Source organism: Hemitrygon akajei, chromosome 16, assembly GCF_048418815.1.
Source record: "Hemitrygon akajei chromosome 16, sHemAka1.3, whole genome shotgun sequence".
NCBI classification, from domain to species: Eukaryota; Metazoa; Chordata; class Chondrichthyes; order Myliobatiformes; family Dasyatidae; genus Hemitrygon; species Hemitrygon akajei.
Genome location: NC_133139.1, coordinates 37,983,450 through 38,007,369, shown reverse-complemented (window position 1 = coordinate 38,007,369; position 23,920 = coordinate 37,983,450). Strand labels below are relative to the sequence as shown.

General features: G+C 40.4%; 1 protein-coding gene across 2 annotated transcripts in view; it reads left to right on the top strand.

Moving 5' to 3' along the window:
• Nucleotides 1-23,920, top strand: part of hdgfl2 (HDGF like 2) — an 82,623-nt gene that overhangs the window by 30,230 nt on the left and 28,473 nt on the right. The window contains exons 3-8 of one of the 2 annotated variants that reach the window (XM_073068723.1): nt 918-1,056; nt 11,332-11,478; nt 14,654-14,773; nt 15,268-15,339; nt 21,564-21,717; nt 23,151-23,226. In XM_073068723.1, coding sequence (XP_072924824.1) covers nt 918-1,056; nt 11,332-11,478; nt 14,654-14,773; nt 15,268-15,339; nt 21,564-21,717; nt 23,151-23,226 — 708 coding nt within the window. Of the gene's footprint in view, nt 1-917; nt 1,057-11,331; nt 11,479-14,653; nt 14,774-15,267; nt 15,340-21,563; nt 21,718-23,147; nt 23,227-23,920 lie in introns of both variants that reach the window. The other variant, XM_073068722.1, reaches the window with a different exon arrangement.

Sequence of the window (23,920 nt, the reverse complement as noted above, 5' to 3'; positions counted from 1 at the left end):
ACTTTCACTACTAATTAGTATTTCATCTCGTTTAGTCAGTTTTCGATCCATACTGCTTCAGCTTTTTTATTCAATAGCCTTCAATCTCGATGGCATGCCCATTATGTGTCATTTTATAAAATGCTTTTTTTTAAAGTGCATGTACATCGTAAAGATTGCATTTCCCTCATTAGCCCTCGTTAGAAAAGTTCCATATTGTTGGTAGGCTCATTTTGCCTCTTACATATAAAAGCTTTTTTTGTAATAAATGTATTATCCAAATAAACAGTAATGGTGATTATGGTTTTGAGAATATTCATTGTTGCACCCTTTTTTAAAAAAAAACAAAGTATTATTTCCACATTCTAGTCCTTCTATCAACACCGTTGAACCTATAGTTGCTGAGAAGATTATGGCCTTGCATCTGCCCTTGCATCATCAATCTGGAATATATCTTTTGTTGACTAGGTGATTTATTCACCTTAAGTACAAACAATCTTTCTAATACCACAAATTTATTAAGTTTCACACTATTCAGAGCCTCAATTACTTTCATTTTGCATGTATTCTAGAAGCATCTTCTATCTTTCTACTTCTCCCTCATTACACTGTACCCGGGTCAAAGTGAAACTTTTGATTCCAATTTATTCAAGCCTGTCGTGTTCCCATTCCATTTGAAATGGCCCTTCAGTTAATTATTTTTTATCTTGAAATTTTCAATATCTTCTTTCAATCCTATTATAAACCTTTGATTATGATTGCTGTTTCAAGGTTAGAAATGTTACCTGTGAGAAAACACTCCCTGAAGTGGAGTTAAGATTGTATTCTCTCACATTTTTAAAAAATCCTTAATGATCGTTCCCATGTATAATGTTGAAAGTTCACATGTTATATTTAGTAATTGTATAATCGACATTTCTTTTATTTTGGTTGTCTAGAGCATTTTTGGGACCAAAAGATATTTTCCTTTTTGAAAAATACAAAGACAAATATGGAAAGCCGAACAAAAGGAAAGGATTCAATGAAGGATTGTGGGAAATACAAAACAACCCAAATGTCAGTTTTACCGCACCACCGGTGAGTTGAGCATTTGTCATATTTGGTATTGAATTGCAGAGTGTCAAGCTACATTTATGGTAGTACTCTGTCTGATACAGTACGATATTAAGCTAATGTGTATTTCAGTCATTGCCAGCAATTTTCTTCTCAGGAGAAATGTATGATTTAAGCGTGTAGAACTTCAAACTAAATTTAATCTGCTCAAACTAAGAATCCTGAATTATACAAGAAGCGTGTAGAACTTCAAGCTAAATTTAATCTTCTGTCTACTCAACCTGTCGAACGCCAACTTCTTGAAAGTAAGAGTCACTTCTATATTCATGGTGACAAATCTGGTAAATTTCTAGCCAATCAGCTGAGACGTTCCAAAGCCAAACAACATATTACAAAGATCTGGAAGGAGAATGGAGACTTTACATCGGATCACTTAGAAATCAATGACGCATTTAAAAATTTCTATTCTTGACTTTATTCCTCTGAATCTTTGAATGACAATATCTCTGTTGATCACTTTTTAAATAATCTGAATATTCCTTCGCTTACATCTGATTTTAAAGCCAAACTTAATGCGCCTATTTCATCAGAAGAAATATCTTTTGCAATTTCTGCATTGTCTTTAGGGAAATCCCCTGGACCTGATGGGTTCCCCGTAGAATTTTATAAATCATTCTTTTCACTTCTTTCCCCTCAGTTATTCTCAGTATTATCTGACTCGTTTAATTATGGTAAATTGCCACCCTCTTTTAATGAGGCATCTATTATTCTTTTATTAAAAAAGGGTAAAGACCCAACAGAGTGTTCCTCATATAGGCCGATTTCTTTGCTCAATGTTGATGTTAAAATCTTGGCCAAAGTTTTGGCTTATAGATTAGAAACTATTATCCCCTCTATTTCTGATGATCAAACTGGTTTTATTAAAAACCGTTTTCCTTTTTTTAACATTCGGCGTTTATTTAACATTTTATATTCACCTCCAACTGGGATTCCTGAATGTGTTATTTCCCTCGATGCGGAGAAAGCATTTGATCGTATAGAGTGGAACTACCTTTTTGCAGTTTTAGAAAAATTTGACTTCGGTCAAAGTTTTATCTCTTGGATCAAATTGCTGTGTTTGTGTCCTACTGCCTCTGTTTTGACTAATTTTCAGAAATCCCAGTTATTTAACCTTAAACATGGCACCCGCCAGGGATGCCCTTTAAGTCCCTTTCTCTTTGATTTGGCTATAGAACCTTTGGCGATAGCATTTCGGAATTGTCCTGAATTGACCGGGATTTGGAGAGGGGGTGTTGAGCATAGAGTTTCTCTTTATGCTGATGGCTTATTACTTTTTCTTTCAAATCCGTCTACATCCTTACCTCCAATATTTTCACTTCTTGATCAGTTTAGCCAGTTCTCTGGCTATAAACTTAATTTACATAAGAGCGAACTTTTCCCAATTAATAAAGAAGCACAAGAATTAACATTTCGTGATCTCCCTTTTAAAGTAGTTCATAATCACTTTACTTATCTTGGGATTACAGTCACAAGGAAGTTTAAAGATCTCTTTAGTGAAAATGTTGCCAATCTTTCATATACTATAAAACAGTCTGTTACAATGGTCACCTCTATCTATGTCTTTGGTAGGTTGTATCAATGCTGTTAAAATGTATGTTCTCCCTAAACTTTTATATTTATTTCAATCAATCCCAATTTTTATTCCTAAATCTTTTTTTGATTCCTTAGACTCTATTATTTTGTCATATCTGTGGAAGAATAAGCACTCTAGAATTAATAAAGTTTATCTCCAAAAATCTAAAAAAGAGGGTGGCATGGCTTTACCTAACTTTCGTTTATGTTATTGGGCAGCCAATATACGTTGTGCTACCTTTTGGTCTTTTTTCCATGGCCAACCCGAGTGCCCTAATTGGGTGGCAATGGAGTTGAGTTCCACTAAAGATTTATCTATCTCTGCACTTCTTGGCTCTGTACTCCCTAGTAGTTTGTCCAGATTAATTGTTAATCCTCTTGTTAGACACACTTTGCGTATATGGGCTCAGTTTAAGTTTTATGGTTTCCATGGTTTTTCCTTTTCTTGCCCTATCTTACATAATCACCTTTTTTTACCTACTACGTATGATTCAGCATTCCATGATTGGTATAGTAAGGGCATTAGACATTTTGAAGATCTTTTTATTGATAATCGCTTCGCATCTTTTCAACAGCTCTCTGCTAAGTTCAATCTGCCCAATGCTCATTTTTTTTAGATATCTCCAAATTAGACACTTTATTAATCCTTTAATTCCTAACTTCCCTGAAATACCTGAGAAAAATGTTATGGATTTCTTTCTTTCTATTAATCCACTAGGTAAAGGTTTAATATCATTTATTCGTGATAAATTAGCATCCTTACGGCGTGCCCCTGTGGATAAAATTAGAATGGCTTGGGAGCATGATTTAAATATCTCCTTATCTGATGAGACTTGGGATTCGATTCTCAAATCGGTTAATTCAACCTCTCTTTGTGCTTGCCATTGCCTTTTACAGTTTAAGATTTTTCATAGAGCCCATATGTCTAAATCTAAACTATCGTGATTTTACCCTAACATTAGTCCTCTCTGTGATAAATGCAAAAGGGGCGAGGCCTCTCTCATTCATATGTACTGGTTTTGTCCTAATTTGGAGAAATTTTGGAAAGACATCTTCATAACGTTATCTTGTATTCTGAATCACCATATAACCATATAACAATCACAGCACGGAAACAGGCCATTCCGGCCCTCCTAGTCCGTGCCGAACTCTTAATCTCACCTAGTCCCACCTACCCGCACTCAGCCCATAACCCTCCACTCCTTTCCTGTCCGTATACCTATCCAATTTTACCTTAAATGACACAACTGAACTGGCCTCTACTACTTCTACAGGAAGCTCATTCCACACAGCTATCACTCTCTGAGTAAAGAAATACCCCCTCGTGTTTCCCTTAAACTTTTGCCCCCTAACTCTCAAATCATGTCCTCTCGTTTGAATCTCCCCTACTCTCAATGGAAACAGCCTATTCACGTCAATTCTATCTATCCCTCTCAAAATTTTAAATACCTCGATCAAATCCCCCCTCAACCTTCTACGCTCCAATGAATAGAGACCTAACTTGTTCAACCTTTCTCTGTAACTTAAGTGCTGAAACCCAGGTAACATCCTAGTAAATCGTCTCTGCACTCTCTCTAATTTATTGATATCTTTCCTATAATTCGGTGACCAGAACTGTACACAATATTCCAAATTGGCCTTACCAATGCCTTGTACAATTTTAACATTACATCCCAACTTCTGTACTCAATGCTCTGATTTATAAAGGCCAGCGTTCCAAAAGCCTTCTTCACCACCCTATCTACATGAGACTCCACCTTCAGGGAACTATGCACTGTTATTCCTAGGTCTCTCTGTTCCACTGCATTCCTCAATGCCCTACCATTTACCCTGTATGTTCTATTTGGATTATTCCTGCCAAAATGTAGAACCTCACACTTCTCAGCATTAAACTCCATCTGCCAACGTTCAGCCCATTCTTCTAACTGGCATAAATCTCCCTGCAAGCTTTGAAAACCCTCCTCATTATCCACAACACCTCCTACCTTAGTATCATCGGCATACTTACTAATCCAATTTACCACCCCATCATCCAGATCATTTATGTATATTACAAACAACATTGGGCCCAAAACAGATCCCTGAGGCACCCTGCTAGTCACTGGCCTTCATCCCGATAAACAATTATCCACCACTACTCTCTGGCATCTCCCATCTAGCCACTGTTGAATCCATTTTATTACTCCAGCATTAATACCTAACGACTGAACCTTCTTAACTAACCTTCCATGTGGAACTTTGTCAAAGGCCTTGCTGAAGTCCATATAGACTACATCCACTGCCTTACCCTCGTCAACATTCCTCGTAACTTCTTCAAAAAATTCAATAAGGTTTGTCAAACATGACCTTCCACGCACAAATCCATGCTGGCTACTCCTAATCAGATCTTGTCTATCCAGATAATTATAAATACTATCTCTAAGAATACTTTCCATTAATTTACTCACCACTGATGTCAAACTGACAGGTCTATAATTGCCAGGCTTACTTCTAGAACCCTTTTTAAACAATGGAACCACATGAGCAATACGCCAATCCTCCGGCACAATCCCCGTTTCTAATGACATCTGAAAGATCTCCGTCAGAGCTCCTGCTATCTCTACACAAACTTCCCTCAAGGTCCTGGGGAATATCCTGTCAGGACCCGGAGATTTATCCACTTTTAAATTTCTTAAAAGCGCCAGTACTTCCACCTCTTTAATTGTCATAGGTTCCATAACTTCCTTACTTGTTTCCCACACCTTACACAATTCAATATCCTTCTCCTTAGTGAATACTGAAGAGAAGAAATCGTTCAAAATCTCTCCCATCTCCCTCGGCTCCACACATAGCTGACCACCCTGATTCTCTAAGGGACCAATTTTATCCCTCACTATCCTCTTGCTTTTTATATAACTGTAGAAACCTTTCGGATTTACTTCCACCTTATTTGCCAAACCAAACTCGTATCTTCTTTTAGCTTTTCTAATCTCTTTCTTAAGATTCCTTTTACATTCTTTATATTCCTCGAGCAATTCCTTTACTCCATGCTGCCTATATCTATTGTAGACATCCCTCTTTTTCCAAATCAAGTTTCTAATATCCCTTGAAAACCATGGCGCTTTCAAACCTTTAACCTTTCCTTTCAACCTAACAGGAACATAAAGATTCTGTACCCTCATAATTTCACCCTTAAATGACCTCCATTTCTCTATTACATCCTTCCCATAAAACAACTTGAACCAATCCACTCTCTCTAAATCCCTGCGCATCTCCTCACAGTTAGCCTTTCTCCAATCAAAAATCTCAACTCTAGGTCCAGTCCTGTCCTTCTCCATAATTATATTGAACCTAGAACCTAACCCTTTAATTGCTTTGTACGGTTTTTTTGGGTGAGACAGATTTATGTCTGAGTTCGACTAAGTGTCGAATATTATCTTTTGCTTCTCTCCTGGCTAGATGTTTAATCCTCCTTAGATGGAGGGATGTTGCCCCGCCCACACATGCTCAATGGCTTAATGATATTATGTCCTGCTTAGACCTTGAAAAATTTCATTATTCAGTTCTTAATTCGGATACAAAGTTCCATAAGGTCTGGGGACCTTTTATTGATTATTTTCATAACCTTCCTCTTAGCTAAGGTTTTTTTTTAGGTCCCTTGCTTTCAGCTCCTTTTTCGTTGGTAGTAGGCATTAATATCTTCTGTTGCTAAGTGTATTTACAGTTTTGGGGGTTTGAATGTCCTGATGTATACTTTCTAGATTGTGTTGTGGTTGGTCTGGAGTTCTTTTTTGTTGCGGGGCTTGGGGAAGATACTAATATTACATATCTTCAATTTGGGTGCTTTCTCAATTATCTTCTTTTGTATTATATTATTATTGTTTATTTTTGCACTGTATTAATGTTCTTCATTTCGATCTGGTTTTTTTAAAATCTGTAGCGATGTAGAAAATGTATTAAAAAATTAATTAAAAAAAAGAAATGTATGATTTAAGTCTTGGGAGGCTTTTACTTGTATAACAATGATAATTGTGAGGCGACCCACTTCCCAGTGCACTCGAACCGGCTCACAAAGTGGCACACGCCGACATTGAGGCAGGTCCCTAAGAGGGCACCAAGCCTGCTTCACCAGCAAGGGGAAAAGCCCACGCACGGGACAGGACTGTGAATACACATTCCCGCCCGGGGAGGGTGGGATCAGGAAGGCTTTAAAGCGAGGCCGCGAAGTTTGAATAAATCTCTTTTGCAACCGCAGCTCACCGACTCCGTGTCGTTATTGCATCACTGCATGTAGCACACCGCTACAATTGGTGACCCCGATAGCCCTAATAATATTTGGACCGGAGATGAACGACGCCGCATCTGTTCATGCAGTTTCGTTAAAACTGCCAAGCTTCTGGATGCTGCGACCTCACCTATGGTTCCAGCAAGCAGAAGCCCAATTCCACATTCGGCAGATAACCTCGGATGCCACACGTTACTACTACATGGTGAGCTCCCTTGACCAGGAGACAGCCGCCCAGGTTGAGGAGTTCATACAATTGCCCCCAGCGGACGGCAAATACACAGAATTCAAAGCCTTGCTCATAAGGACTTTCGGACTCTCACGGCACGAGCGAGTTGCCCGCTTACTGCACCTGGATGGTTTGGGGGACAGGCCACCGTCGGCTTTGATGAACGAGATGCTGTCCCTGGCCAGAGGTCACAAGCCCTGCCTCATGTTTGAGCAGGCATTCCTGGAGCAGCTGCCCGAGGACATACACCTGCTGCTGTCTGACATAGATTTCAGCGACCCCCGGAAGGTGGCGGCCCGGGCGGACATGCTGTGGAAAGCCAAGAAGGAGAGTGGGGCGTTCTTCGCACAGATCACCAGGCCACACTCCCAGCAACAAACCAGACCAGGCCTGGCTGCAGAGCCCGCTAACCCCAGAGGCAGGGGTGAGGGGACCAACGTACAATGGTGCTTCTACCACCAGCGGTGGGGCGCAGAAGCCCGCCGCTGTAGCCCGCCCTGCAAGTTCCCGGGAAACGCCAGGGCCAGCCGTCGCTGATGGCTACAGCGGCTGGCCATTGGGATAGCCTCCTGTATGTCTGGGACAAGCAGTCGGGACGCCGCTTTTTGGTCGACACTGGAGCCGAGATCAGCGTCTTACCTCCGACAGAAGCGCCCAGTTCACCTCTAGCCTGTGGTCAGCAATGGCCAGCCTTTTGGGGACACAGCTGCACCACAGAACTGCCTACCACCCACAGTCGAAGGACTAGTGGAGCGTTTCCACCGTCACCTGAAGTTGGTTCTCATAGCCCGCCTCAAATGGCCTAACTGGGTGGACGAGCTTCCCTGGGTCCTGCTTGGAATCCGCACGGCGGCCAAAGAGGATCTGCACACCTCGTCGGCCGAGTTGGTGTACGGCGCACCCCTGGTCATCCCAGGAGAGTTCATACCAGCCCCAAGGGGGCAAGAGGAAGACCCCGCAGCAGTCCTGGGCAGACTATGCGAGAGGCTCGGTAACCTGGCCCCCATACCCACTTCGCAGCATGGGCAGAACCCGACCTGTGTACCCAAAGACCTGCAAAACTGTAAGTTTGTTTTTGTACGATGGGGCAGACATCGGGCACCGCTACAGTGGCCCTATGAGGGGCCGTTTACGGTGATCAGAGACAACGGGTCCACATTCGTGCTGGACATTGGGGGGAAAGAGGAGGTTTTCATGGTGGACCGACTCAAACCAGCCTACGTGGACTTGGTGCAGCTGGTCGAGATTCAGGCACCGCGGTGCAGAGGCAGACCTCCCAAACAGAGTCCGACCCAGACTGTGGACATTGGGGGGTGTATTGCCAGTTCTGGGGGGCGGTTATGTGGCGACCCACTTCCCAGTGCACTCGAACTGGCTCACAAAGCGGTGCGCGCCGGCATTGAGGCAGGTCCCAAAGAGGGCGCCAAGCCTGCTTCACCAGCAAGGGGAAAAGCCCGCGCGCGGGACGGGACTGTGAATACACATTTCCCGCCCGGGGAGGGCGGGATCAGGAAGGCTTTAAAGCGAGGCCGCGTAGTTTGAATAAATCTCTTTTGCAACCGCAGCTCACCGACTCCGTGTCATTATTGCAGCGCTGCGTGTAGCACACCGCTATAATTGTGAATTTTATTTTATAGATAGATGACTTGTGCAAACTAAATATTTTGGTTTGTGATAAATACTGCAGTGCTTATGCAGGCAGTTGAAATAATTTTAGAATTAGTTTGTATTTTTTAAATGTTCTTTAAAATGTACACTCTACTTTTAATGTATAGAAGATCAGAAACAAGTCAAAACTTTTGTTCCTCTAGAACACCAGTTGACATGGAGGCTTTGGGTGTAACAAAAACTTTGTGAGTTAAGCATAAATTTGGTCTAAGTCAGGTGCTGTAAGAGTTAATTTGATTCTTGTCATTTGACGAGGGATGAAGTAGTCATTATTTTGGATTGAAAACTGGAAAAGGTTTTTTTTAATAATGTTACTCTTTTGGTCAAGAGCATGTATACAAATTCAAGTAGATATCTACAAATTACTAAGATCTTTTGCAGAATTAAAAAAAACGAATACAGTTTGATTGGGTATATGGGTTTGACCTTCTGGACTGAAGATTGAATATGTAATATATTTTTGCCAATTAAACGTAGATCCAGTTTAGTACAATAATTCCTTGTGCTTACTTAAAAAGACCCTGAACTAGATGTTGAAGTAGTTTCCTTATAAAAAGGCGAATGTACTATCTGCCCTCTGTTAATTTCATGCTCACCTTGGGGAGTGATCTTTACAGATTTAAGAAAGGAATAAAATGGGTAAGTACTCAATGCTCAGGCGGGCAGCATCTGTAGAAAGGGATTCTCCTGTTCTCTGATCTTTGAGCCCTGTGACCAATCCCTCACTTCAGTGCTTAGTCTTGTACCTTGGTGGTGTTCCAGTGTGTTCCCAGGAAGGAGAACTCAAATGGAATTGGAATCAACTCTAAAAGGAATAATTATTGCATTTTATACAAGATGCATTGCTGTGCTGAGAACGTGGTTGCAGACACCTGCATTTTCCACTGCTATGATGAGAACCTGGTATTATGCTCAGTATTCCACTGGTACTCCCACAACAATGAAATGGTGAAGTTATCTTGTGCTGTGTGGAGTGAGCCACAGAGGCATCATTCATCAACAGCCTTTTGAGGGCTAGTGTTGGATATAATGGAATTGGGTAGGCTGGAGTGACACACTCTGGCTGACACAATGACTGTAATCCTTGGGACTGCCCCTGCTGTTCCACATATTTGACCATCAGTTTCTGTGTTTTGCTCATCTCCTGTTGATGATGATGAAAGCTGCTGTCTTCCCCACTCTTCTCTGTGTAAGCAAGCTCATGTTCAGTGAGATGTGCCAAGATGGTGATTAATCCCTGCTTCCTCCAGAGATCCTTACTATAGCAAATGCTGGCCTTCAGCCAATTTAATTTGCTTTACGTAATATTAAGAAATGGCTGGGAGCACAGAGCACAGCCTAATTTGTAGGACCAGTATCCATTCTAACTAAAATCCTAAAAGTTTGTGCTCCAGAAGTTGAAACTTCATTGTCATTCAACCATACAAAGGAATACAGCCAAAAGCAGCATTCCTCTGGGGGGCCAAGCTAGAAAGCACAGTACCAACAGTCACACACAGCACATGTAACATGTATAATTATGATAACAGGAAAACATACAGTTACAAAAAATATTAAAAATGATATTAATATAGGCCAAATCCCTGAGTGCCATGGCCTGTAGATTATCATGCATTGATAATGTCTTGGAGTGACATTTCTGCAAGAATCCAACCCAGCACCATTGAGAGGGGCCAGTTCCCAGCCCAATATGGAATCCAGTGGCACACACCTAGTTCCATTGTCTCCTTTGCCGGTAACTGCAACAGGCCTTAGCCACGCAACAACCGACTGTTAGTCTTTCCAATGAACTAGTGAATCGTACTTGTAGTACTCTGCATTACCAGTGTTCAACAGGGTCTTGCGACCATAAGAAAAATGTTGGCCAATCATTTCTACCATTTGTTGGATTGCGCACCACCTGGGTGGCTGAGGCAGGCTACAACATGGGGCACAGTGAGTTCAGCTACAACACTATCCAGGAATTAGCTGCACCTCTATTCCAATATAGCTAAAACTCTGTCCTGTGGTATGTCCTAGGCAGGACAAATCCAGGCTGCAAATTGCTGCACAATCAATCTAAATTCAGTCATCAGCTAAATTATAGAAGGTGGTCTTGGCATAAGCAGTACTTGCTTTCCAGTAACCACCTTGTCGGTACCCAGGGTCCTCTTCACTCCAGAATTTGCCAGTTTTGGTCCAAACATGAATCAGAGCCTGATTTCATAGAATGCTGCCCATAACATTAAGTCAGTATTTGACTGAGCATGGTAGCAAGGACCCTGGTAAAACTGTCCATGAACAGCAAGGAGAAAGCAGTCCAGTGGTAGATAAGTAACTCACAAGAAGGAAGCTGATGGAGTAAGAAGGCATCTTATGCTTTGCTACATTAAAAGAACTATATTAAAGCAAGCTGTTTGCTTATGCGAGATTTTGGATTTTTCCTTGGAAAATAAATAACATTGGCTTTAATTTCCTTTGTGCAAAATTTCAGAAGCTGATTTGACATTTGCTTTACCACGTTTAGCCATCAAGCTCATCTGACAGTGAAGTTCCAGAAAATGAAGCACTCCCAGGGAGTGGTGTAGAAGAGGACAAACAAGTGAGTGATGAGGAATCTGACAAAGACAGCATTGAACAGAGTGGCATCAAGAGGAAACCTATCCTTCCAAAGGTAAACCCTTAGTAATTCACAGGTGTGTCAGATTTGTTTTTATTCCCCTCTTCCAAATATCTGTCATTATTAACTTAGCCATTTCATTATTCCCTTCTCTCTTGTGGGTGGTGATTAATGCTGCTATTCATGCACATAAATACAAATAGGATTTGTTAAACTCAAAAGATAACTAACTCTCATTTTAAACCCCTCAACACATCTGACCTTGAGGATACACTCTCAAACGTGGATCCTCACTATCCATATCTTGACCAATTTCTGTGTCATCGTTGTAATTCTTTGGTCATTATAGTCCTGCCAATCTTCTTTCTAATATGTGTATACAATGTTTTGTGATTCTCTGCAATTCTACTTGCCAAGGATACTTCACAAATTCTTTTAGCCTTCTTGATTCTCTATTTTAAGTTTTACTTTTCTTCTTTTTACAAAGACCTATTCAGTTTCAGTCTCCTAAGCTTTGTTTTGCTGCTTGATTCTTTTTGACTAAAATTGTAATCTCGTCTTGTCATCCAAGATTCCCAAATCTTGGCATTCTTGTCTTTCTTCCTTGTAGAAATATTTTGGTCCTGAGTTCTGACCAACTCGTTTTTAAATAATTTCCACATGTCAGATGTGGATTTACTCAACAGCAGCTGCTCCCAATTTGCTGTCCTGTATAATATAATTGTAATTAGCCTTTCTCCAATTAACCACTTTGGTTCAGTCTCATCTTTCTCCACAACCATCTGAAAATTTTATGGAGTTCTGATCACTGTTCCCAAAATTATTTTTCTGTTGAAACACTGATCACCTGGCCAGATTTGTTTTCCAATACAAGGTTAAATATGGCCCTTTCCCTGTTTGGACAATAAACATACTGTCATGAAAGCCTTTTGAATGCACCTAACAACAAATTTTACTTTGTCTTAAGCATCCCAATCATGAGAAATGGCATCTTTACATCTGCTCTTATCAAGTCACTTTGAAATTTTATGTTTCAATGAAATCACACCTAAATCATCACTTCCCTCTGGTGCTCCTCACCCTTTTTTATTTCTTCCATGGCCTTCTGTCTTTTTTATCAGTTTACCTCCCAACTATTTACTTCATTCCCACCCTATTCAGGTTTCACCTTTACATCTTGTGTTTCTCTCTCCCTCTCCGCACATTTTGAATCTACTCCTCGGCTTTCTTTTTCTCCAGTCCTGCCGAAGAGTTTTGGCCTGAAACGTTGACTGTACTCTTTTCCTAGATGTTGCCTGGCCTGCTGAGTTACTTCAGCATTTTGTGTGAAGTGTTCCCTCCCTCTTTTCCTTTTGTTAAAGCCAGTAAGAGTGCTTTAGGGGGCAGGGCTATTCTGCCAGTTATGGCTCAGTTGTCCCTCAGACTTCTCCACCAAACCCAAGAGTGCAGAGAGCCAGCAAATTGACACTCTCTGTCTGACTCAGTTAAATATGTGCAGTATTATACCTGGTCTTGCAAAATCCAGTCAGTATTTCAAAGACCTGAATAGTAATGCCAGAGTGATCGTTGACATTTTAAAGTTATAAATCTTTACTTTGAAGTTCTAAATTTAAAACTTTGAATACAGCCACTTTCATGTAAAACAGTATATGTAGGACCATTCCATTTCCCCTTGTGTTGAATATAAATGTTTTTGGCTGATGTATTGCCAAGGATTTTGGCATAATGGTAGGGCTGTAGAATAAAAGCAATTGTGTTCCTTAGAATCGTTTACAACAAGAAATAGACCCTGGAAAATGCGGGAAATGGGTTGTTTGATAAAAGGTTGGCATTTTTTTAATACTACTTCAGAAAATGGAAGATCAACTGGTTAACAGAACCAAAAGAGTACATGTGTGAAAATGTATACCAGATAAATTCACAAGAAAAATATAACAGAATTATACAAAACACTGCTTTTTTTAAAAAAAAGCTGAAAAGCAGTGAAAAGTTGCTTGCTGCATAGCACCTTCTAAGTGGCGCTGTCGGATAAGCAAGGTTAAACAAGGAAGATATCTAAGATCCACTTGGAAGTGGAGGTGTCGGTAAGAAAGTGAAGAGACTTTGAAGTCCAGAGTTTTTGAGGCCAACAGTGTAGTGACTGATTTTGTGAATACTCCAGAACTGGAATAGTGCTGAAATCTCTTCAAATTTTCAGAATGAAAGTGGCTTCAGAGATGTGAACTTTATTAACGTTTGCGTTTTTGCTAAACTGGGAATCAACATGGGTCATTAAACTTGAAAGAGTAGGTGAATCCCTATAATTTAAAATATTATCATTAAAGTTTGAGCTTGATTTTACAGAGAGTGGAAGAGAGTGGTCAAGTAGGTGGACATTTAGAATAAACATGATATGTAGCAAAGGAAAAGATTTTAATTTCAACAGCAGAGGAGCTAAGTTCATTAAAGCAGCATGATAAATAAAAGTTATATGGAAATAAATAATTTAAATAGTGAGGTGGAGGTTATTGCTATCTATCTGGAAGCTGGTATTGCATTTGAAGATTTTAATTAGTAAAACAGGTTTGAAGAGAATTTGAAAATTCAATGGGAGGAGGAAAATATGAGTGAATTTAACTATGCTTAAGTTTATGATCTGATTATAGATCAAGATCAATTAGGATGTACATCTTGAAGGCAAAGTGTGTGTGTGTGTGTATGTGTATATATATAGTACAAGTTATATGCACTTTAATGATAGCTGAATTATTATAATTAAATTTTAAATTTGAGAACTGCCATCACCACTCAAATTTTGTGAATCTTGCAGTATTAAAATCCAATGAACTCCACGCAAAAAGAAAAGCGCAGTGTTACTAATTGTTAGAATAATTATGTTGGTATAATGGTCGGTGGCGTAGTGGCATCAGTACTAGACTTTGCGTATGGTCCTGAGTTCAATTCTGGCCGGGTCCCAACCTGGGTAGTAGCAGTATCTATGCAGAAGAATGTCCTGGCAATCTACTTGTGTATCTTGCCACGAAAACCCTATGGAAAACAACTCTATCCGCAGGGTTGCCATGAGTTGGCAACGACTTGATGGCACTCAGCAACAGCATAATATACTAGTGACTCTTTCCAGCTTTTTGTTAATCAAAGTTATTTTTTAAAGATGTTACATTCCAACAATCTACAAACTTTCTGATCAGAGGAAGAAAAAACTTATTTTTGCCACATTCTAACTTTGAAGCGACCTGCTCCAAAACGTGCTCACAAATCAAGTGATGAAGAGGAAGAGGAAAGTGGTTCCAACTCGCTTGAGGAGAATTCTGAAGCAAGTTCCTCAGAATCTGAGAAAAACAGTGACCAAGTAAGTATAAATACAGTAAACACCAATTCTTTGGAGAAAAAAGTTATTGTACTGTTTCCATTAGTGTCCCTTTTGGTAGTTTTGTGATCTTCTTGCCAAGCAATGACCATCCCATCTCACGTGTAACCCAAACTGGAGTAGAATTTTCACGGCTCTTGTGCTGACTCGTTTGAATTTATTTGCTGTGTAGCCAAACCAGATAAATTTGAAAAAAACGCGGGGGAAAAAATATAGTTCATCTTTGACCTCTTCTAGGGTAATACTTGATTATCTTTGGCTCAATCTGGCATTTCTGAATTACCAATTTTAACTGCTATCCCACAATTCAGGAAATTGTCAGAGTAGTACAAAAGCCAGTACTGATAAACTATTCATTTATAAATGCATATATTATTATTGTGATGAATGGACACTTGATATTGTCAGCAAAGCAGCTGAGAAAAATATTGAGACAGTTGGCATTATAAATTTCTCTTTCTCATTTTTTAAATTAGGAATTCACACTAGAAAAGAAAGTTATTTCTAGAGCACCTCGGCGCGGTCCTGCAGCTGGAAGAAAGAAAAAGGTAAATGAGCCTTAGAAATTTGGGGTATTACTGTTTATGTGGAAGAATAACTGTCTTAATATCAGATGGGGAAAATGACAAATTTAATAATGATCTAAAGGTTTTTATTTCTCTTCACCTGCTTTGGTTCTGAAATCTGAGGTGAAAGCATATGGGCAATGCTTCTATTATGAGAAATTTCACATCTTGTGTGAAATGTGCTTATTTGCTATTTACCAGTGCATTTACAGAAGTCTGTATTTCCACATACATGTAGGCAAAGCAGCGGGGAAATTTCTGCTGATCTTGCACTAGTTATACCAACAGACTGGCGACTCTTTCCTGAAAGTAATAAGTTTTAACTTCAATCATCTTCTTGATTGATTAGCCACTTTTTTCAATATGTAAACTAAATTTACTGTGTAACTGAATAAACTGAAGTAGTCTGAATAGCCTTGAGTTTCCATAATTCCTGTACAAGCATAATAAATAACTTGTGAAGTGTACCAATATTTATTTTGTTCTACTGTATATTTGCCACTTGCAAATCTAATAGCACCTAAAACCTATAGCACTTTGCTGTTTGCTGCTGCACGTTGTACAGAAGAAAGTTGTTAACTTTAGGGCATTTGAATATGGGGTTTGTATTGCTGAAGGTTGGAGAGGCTAAGAAATAAGCCTGTGGATTAAAATTGGGCATTGGGATAAGATTTGACTGTAGTGGTGATGGAAGAAGGACCACAATTGGGATGGAGTCGTGTGATCAGTAGTTATGGAAAGTGGGGCTAAGACTCAAGATTAAGAGGTGGGGAGGGGTCTGTAGAGTGTGGACGGAAAAAGCTGTTAACAATAAGCAGTTAACAAAAGGAAATAAAAACCTGCGGATAGTGGAGATACCCAGCAGATTAGGAAATAGCTATGGAGCGAGAAATCAAATTAACATTATATTTCAACAATCTTTTGTTGAATGAGTTGAATTTCCATTTTATTCTGTTATGTTGGTCTGATTCATTGAAGATCTTGTTTACAATTGTGCATTTGAATTTTATTGGAAACTTTTCCTGTTATTTAATCAGAATAGTTTGAAGCTCTTGTTTTTGATTGAAATAGTGTAGACTGTAAAAGTCTTCTTCAGGGTTCTAGAAAACTATCCTCAAAATGGTTTAGAAATTAATTGCCCTTGTGGCTTCAGCAGCCTTGTATGTTTTAGTCTTTGACTTATAATTTTGATTTTTCCTGCATGCTTCTCCATTTTCTCTTTTTGCATCTAATTTCAAATCTGCAAGTGACTGACTTAATGTCAAATGTAATTCACTATAAGAAAATATAGAAAAATAGAAAACCTACAGCACGATACAGGCCCTTCGGCCCACAAAGTTGTGCCAAACATGTCCCGACCTTAGAAATTACTAGGCTTACCTATAACCCTCTAATTTTCTAAGCGCCATGCACCTATCCAAAAGCCTCTTAAAAGACCCTATAGTATCCGCCTCCACCACCATTGCCGGCAGCCCATTTCATGTACTCACCACTCTCTGAGTAAAAACTTACCCCTGATATCACCTCTGTACCTACTCCCCAGCACTTTAACCTGTGTCCTCTTGTGGCAACCATTTCAGCCCTGGGAAAAAGCCTCTGACTATCCACATAATCATGCCTCTCATCATCTTATACACCTCTATCAGGTCACCTCTCATCCTCCGTTGCTCCAAGGAGAATAGGCCGAGTTCACAGCCTATTCTCATAAGGCAGGCTCCCCAACCCAGGAAACATCCTTGTAAATCTCCTCTGCACCCTTTCTATGGCTTCCACATCCTTCCTGTAGTGAGGTGACCAGAACTGAGCACAGTACTCCAAGTGGGGTCTGACCAGGGTTCTATATAGCTGCAACATTACCTCTCGGCTCCTAAATTCAGTTCCATGATTGATGAAGGCCAATATACCGTACACCTTCTTAACCACAGAGTCAACCTGCATAGCTGCTTTGAGTGACCTATGGACTCGGACCCCAAGATCCCTATGAGTGACAAGAGTGTTATCATTAATACTATATTCTGCCATCATATTTGACCCACCAAAATGAACCACTTCACACTTATCTGGGTTGAACTCCATCTGCCACTTCTCAGCCCAGTTTTGCATCCTATCAATGTTCCTGCTGTAACCTCTGACAGCCCTCCACACTATCCACAACACCTCCAACCTTTGTGTCATCAGCAAACTTACTAACCCATCCCTCCACTTCCTCACCCAGGTAATTTATAAAAATCACGAAGAGTAAGGGTTTCAGAACAGATCCCTGAGGCACTCCACTGGTCACCGACCTACTCTTTGCCTTCTGTGGGCAAGCCAGTTCTGGATCCACAAAGCAATGACCCCTTGGATCTTATGCCTCCTTACTTTCTCAATAAGCCTTGCATGGGGGTGCCTTATCAAATGCCTTGCTGAAATCCATATACACTGCCTCTACTGCTCTTCCTTCATCAATGTGTTTAGTTACACCTTCAAAAAATTCAATCAGGCTCGTAAGGCATGACCTACCCTTGACAAAACCATGCTGACTATTCCTAATCATATTATGCCTCTCCAAATGTTCATAGATCCTGCCTGTCAGGATCTTCTCCATCAGCTTACTAATCACAGAGGTAAGACTCACTGGTCTATAATTTCCTGGGCTATCTCTACTCCCTTGAATAAAGGAACAACATCTGCAATCCTCCAATCATCCGGAACCTCTCCTGTCCCCATTGATGATCATCGCCAGAGGCTCAGCAATCTCCTCCCTTGCCTTCCACAGTAGTCTGGCGCACATCTCATCCGGTCCTGGTGACTTATCCACCTTGATGCATTCCAAAAGCTCCAGCACATCCTCTTTCTTTAATATCTACATGCTTAAGCTTTTCAGTCTGCTGCTAGTCATCACTACAATTCCCAAGATCCTTTTCCATAGTGAATACTGAAGTAAAGTATTCATTAAGTACCTCTGCTATTTCCTTCGGTTCCATGACACTTTCCCACTGTCACACTTGATAGGTCCTATTCTTTCACGTCTTATCCTCTTGCTCCTCACATAATTGCAGAATGCCTTGGGGTTTTCCTTAATCCTGCTCACCAAGGCCTTCTCATGACCCTTTCTGGCTCTCCTAATCTCCTTCTTAAGCTCCTTCCTATTAGCCGTATAATCTTCTAGATCTATAAACCTTTTGTAAGCATTTCTTTTCTTCTTGACTAGATTTATTACAGCCTTTGTACACCACAGTTCCTGTACCCTTCCATAACTTTCCTGTCTCATTGGAACGTACCTATACAGAACTCCGCACAAATATCCCCTGAACATTTGCCACAATTCTTCCTACTTTTCCCTGAGAACAGTTGTTCCCAATTTAAGCTTCCAGTTTCCTGCCTGATAGCCTCATAATTCCCCTTACTCCAATTAAATGTTTTTTCTAACTTGTCTGTTCCTGTCTCTCTCCAATGCTGTTGTAAAGGAGATAGAATTATGATGCTCTCCCACTGAGAGATCTGACACCTGAGCAGGTTCATTTCCCAATACCAAATCAAGTACAGCCTCTCCTCTTATAGGCTTATCTACAAGAAACCTTCCTGAACACACCTAATAAACTCCACCCCATATAAACCCCTTGCTCTAGGGGGATGCCAGTCGATATTTGGGAAATTAATATCTCCCATCACAACAACTCTATTATTATTATTACACCTTTTCCAGGATCTGTTCCCCTATTTGCTCCTTGATATCCCTGTTACTATTGGACAGCCTATAAAAAAACACCCAGTAAAGTTATTGACCCCCTTCCTGTACCTCACCTCCATCCACAGAGACTCCGTAGACAATCTCTCTATGGCGTCCACCTTTTCTGCAGCCGTGACACTATCTCTGATCAACAGTGCCATGCCCCCACCTCTTTTGCCTCTCTCCCTGTCCTTTCTGAAACATCTAAAACCTGGCAGTTGAAGTAACCAATCTTGCCCCTGAGCCATGCAAGTCTCTGTAATGGCCACCACATCATATCTCCAAGTACTGATACATGTTCTAAGCTCATCATCTTTGTTCACAACACTTTGTGTTAAAGTAGACACATCTCAAGCCTTCGGTCTGATCGTGTCCTTTCTCTATCGCCTGCCTATCCTCCCTCCTCTTCCCCAGTCTCTTTAGTTCAGTTCTCACCCTCCAACAATTCTGGTTTAAACTCGCCCCAGTAACCTTAGCAAACCTCCCTGCTAGGATATTGGTTCCCCTGAGATTCAAGTGCAACCCGTCTTTTTTGTACAGGTCACACCTGCCCCTAAAGAGGTCCCAATGATCCAGAAATCTGAATCCCTGCCCCCTGCTCCAATCCCTCAGCCACAGATTTATCCTCTACCTCATTCTATTCCTGTACTCACTGTCGCGTGCACAGGCAGTAATCCCGAGATTACTACCTTTGCAGTCCTGCTTCTCCACTTCCTTCCTAACTCCCTTTTTTCAGGACTTCTTCCCTTTTCTTATCTATGTCATTGGTACCAATATGTAGCACGACCTTTGGCTGTTCTCCCTCCCACTGCAGGATATCTGGACGTGATCTGAAACATCCCAGACCCTGGCACCTGGGAGGCAAACTGCCATCCGAGTTTCTTTCCTGCATCCACAGAATCACCTGTCTGACCCCCTAACTGTAGAGTCCCCTATCACTACTGACTTCCTTTCCCTACCCTTCTGAGCCACAGGGCCAGACTCTGTGCCAGAGGCACGGCCAGTGTTGCTTCCCACTGGTAGGCTGTCCTCCCCAACAGTACTCAAACAGGAGTACTTATTGTTAAGGGGTACAGCCATAGGGGTACACTCTGGTACCTGACTCTTTCCCCTTTCCCCTTCCCCCTCCTGACTGTGACCCACTTGTCTGTCTCCCGTGGCCTCGGTGTGTCCACCTGCCTATAACTCCTTTCTATCACCACCCCGCTCATCCTGACCAGGCGAAAGTCATCAAACTTCATCTGCAGTTCCCTAACTCAGAGCTGCAGCTCAAAACACCTGGTGCAGATATAGCCGTCCAGGAGGCTGAGAGACTCCAGGACCCCCCACATCTGACACTGAGCACAGAAAACTGGCCTCACACACACACTTCCTCCTTTCTGCAAATAACACAGGTAAACCTTGCTACAAGAAATTGTGCAGATGCTGGAAATCTTGAACAACATACACAAGATGCTGGAGGAATTCAGCAGGTCAGGTGGCATCTATGGTGGGAAGTAAACTGTCAATGCTCCATCAGAACTGATAATGTGCATCAAACCGAAACGTCGACTGTTTATTTCCTTCCATTCAGCTTAGTCTGCTGAATTCTCCAGTATTTTGTTTGTTGTTCTGTATAAGGAAATGTGATTGTAGACAGTAAAGTGACTCAGTGGTGAAATACTAAATAGCAGAGCAGTGATTAATTTTGCACTTGGTATCTGAATTAGCCAAGCAATTTAAGAAAATTTGTGCTTTTAATCCTTTTTATGTCAAACTTTTAACTGTGGCTTGCTTGATTATTACCTTTATTTGACTTTTTTTTTGTGGGGTAGGTTAGAATTTTTGGAAAAGGGAAACCATATTCTTTAGTTCCTATCAAGTGTAACTCTCCAGTCCATTCATGCAGCATATTGAGTTTGTGTACAGTATTAGTGTCATTTTTGTACCTTGATCTGAAGTTCTAATCCTGTGTCCAATCTAGAGATAAAACTTTACATCTGCCAAAATGCAAACTGTTTCCATATGTTGTCCTTGCCTTGTTATCCTCACTTGTCCAGTGGCTTTTGTGACTCGCCATCTTGATCTTGTCTATGTAAGACCCTATTTTTCAGAATTGTTTGTTTCCCTTAAATCCTTCATTCCTGTAAGCTGCCTGTTACTATGAAACACATTCAAAATCTTCATTTAGAAATTCATACTCATTCCTGCTCTAATCTTTTTCTGTAACTGCGTCAGATCTGTGTCCTCATCCTTCCCTCTCTTGTTGTTTGTTATCTCCTATGCACATCCCATCAATCTGTCCCTCAATTTCATCATCAGCGACTGAGCCTGACTGGAGTTTAACTCTCTTCATATTGCATTCCTCTACACTTGTAAGGATTTTCTTAAAGCTGTTTGATTTCTCGCTGAAGAGCCTTAGTTAAGTAAGTATCAGTTATTTATGAGTGAATTGTAAGAGTTCCTATTTTTAAAATATATTAAAAGGCTAGGTATCCTTAATTTTTTTTTCTAGAAGTATGATTCTGAGGAGGAGCAGGAGAATAATGAGGATGAAGAGAAAGAGAAGAAGCATATAGAAATGAAGGAAGATGATGACGATGATGACTACAAGAAAGAATCTGACTCTGACAACTCCATAAAGAAACCTGTTCGAGGTAGAAAACCAGGTACCACAATGAATGTTAATATGTTCTACATTCACTGCCATTGTGTTAACTTAACATTGATGAGGTGGACCAGCTATCAGGTTTAGTTGCATAATGGTTGGTTGGAGTGTGCTAGGAAATGCCAGCCATTTTATGGTGAGCCACCCTGTTTCAGGAAGTTTACCCTGTTGTGTAAATGCAAGTGTTCTGAATTCTCTGAACTTACTACCTTAATAATATCCCGGTAGTTCTCCAAAGTTGGATTCCTTCTGAAGCCTGGCAACAGAACACAAATTGCTTGAAATTCTCCAGCAGAACCAGAATTGGGTTTAATATCACTGGCATTTGTCATCAAATGTGTTGTTTTCTGGTAGCAGTACATTGCAATACATAATAAGAATTGAAAAATAAGCTACAATTGGAAATGTATTTTAAAAATAAGTAGTGTAAAAAGGGATTTTTTTTTTAAAAAAAGAAAAAAATACTGGGGTAGTTTATATGGGTTCATCGTCCATTCAGAAATCTGATGCTGGAGGGCAAGAAACTGCTCCTTAAAAAGTGTTTTCAGGCTTCTGCATCTCTTCCAATGAGATGAGGAATGTAACTGTCTGCTGAATTTGTGCCAGACTAGACCTTCTGTGGGAACAGTGAGACAGTTGTTTCAAATAAATAAATGCTGCAAGGCAGGAAGGAAGTATAAGATTATTTTTCCAGTTTTTTGATTTATAAAGTCTGTAGTGATTTTGTTAGGCCGGCTGGTGGTGCAGAGACATCAGTGCCCGACTCCGGAGCAAAGGTTCTTGCGTTTGAATCTAGTCAGGCCGCTTCCAGGCACGCTTTCCATCCATGCCGGGTTGAGTGTCAAGCTTGCAACTCGGCCTCGTAAAAGAAACACTCCGCTGTGAGAAGGACGTGGGGGACCACTCACAGAATCTTTCCTCCAAGACAAGCACTTGAAAAAATAAGTGGTTGCTGAGGCTCTGGCAGAGTATGGCACACAAAAAAAATGTTTTTGTGTTCTTAATTAACTTTAAAAGCTATTGATTGATTTCTAATGACTTTAGAATGTCTCTGCAGGTCTTTGGGCTACAATTTATCCAGCTGTCAATTTTCCTATCCATCAACATTAGGGGATCCTTTAAAGCTGAATCTCCATCCAATTCATCAGTGTCTCAATAGGGACAGTGAGTGATTTGTTGCTGTCAGAAGTTCTGGCACATTAGGGTAACTGCTTTTGAATTCCATCATAAATATCAGAATTCATATCCTATCTATCTATATTACAGAAGTTAAATAAAACAAAACTCATTAATGGATTATGTACAGCTGTACTTTGTTCAAAAATAAGATTCTAATGTGGTCAGTATATGAAGTGAATATTTAATGTTTAATCTAGATAACGATATGCACAAATCTAATTACTTCAGACATTATCTTTTCCTTCTCTTTAGCAGCTCAAAAGAAGACTCCTAAACCAAGAGGAAGGAAGCCGAAAGTTGAGAGGTTACCTTCTGTCTCCAGCAGCCTCAGGTTAGTATAAACGTAACATATTTATTAGTTCTTACTAACCAATGTGCAAAATGACTTAAATACATATATAATAAGATGGAATGAACTTTTGTATAATATAAAATTTAACTATAAAGGGATATTAGGTTTGGTAGAGCAAAACAACAGGATACTGGCCCTTTGGCCTAATGAGGTCGCTAAGGTGTCCACCCAGTCAGTCCCAATATCCTGCATTTGACTCCTATCCCACTAAGCCCTAGCTATCCAATTGCTGCTTAAATAATACTTTTCTACCTGCCTCAACCACTTGTAGAACATTTCATATACTCACTATCCTCTGTGTGGGAAAAGTTGCCATTTGTCCTTTTTAAATCTTTCCCCTTTCATCTTAAACCTATGCTCCCTAGTTTTGGTATATCCTATCCTGGGGAAAAAAGACTTCTCCATTCCCCTTATCTATGCCTCAATTAATTTTAAAGATTTCTATAAGGTTGCCTTCATTCTACATTACAAGGAGTAATGACCTAGCCTGATCAACTAATTCAGGCTCTTTAGTCCTGGCAACATCCTCTTGCTTCTTTCTGAACTCTTTCCAGTTTAGCATTGCTTTCCTATAAAAGGGTGACCAGAATTGTACACAGTATTCCAAGTGCAGTTTCCCCAATGATTTGTACAACTGCAGCATAATGTCCCAATTCCCATACTTTGAAGGCCA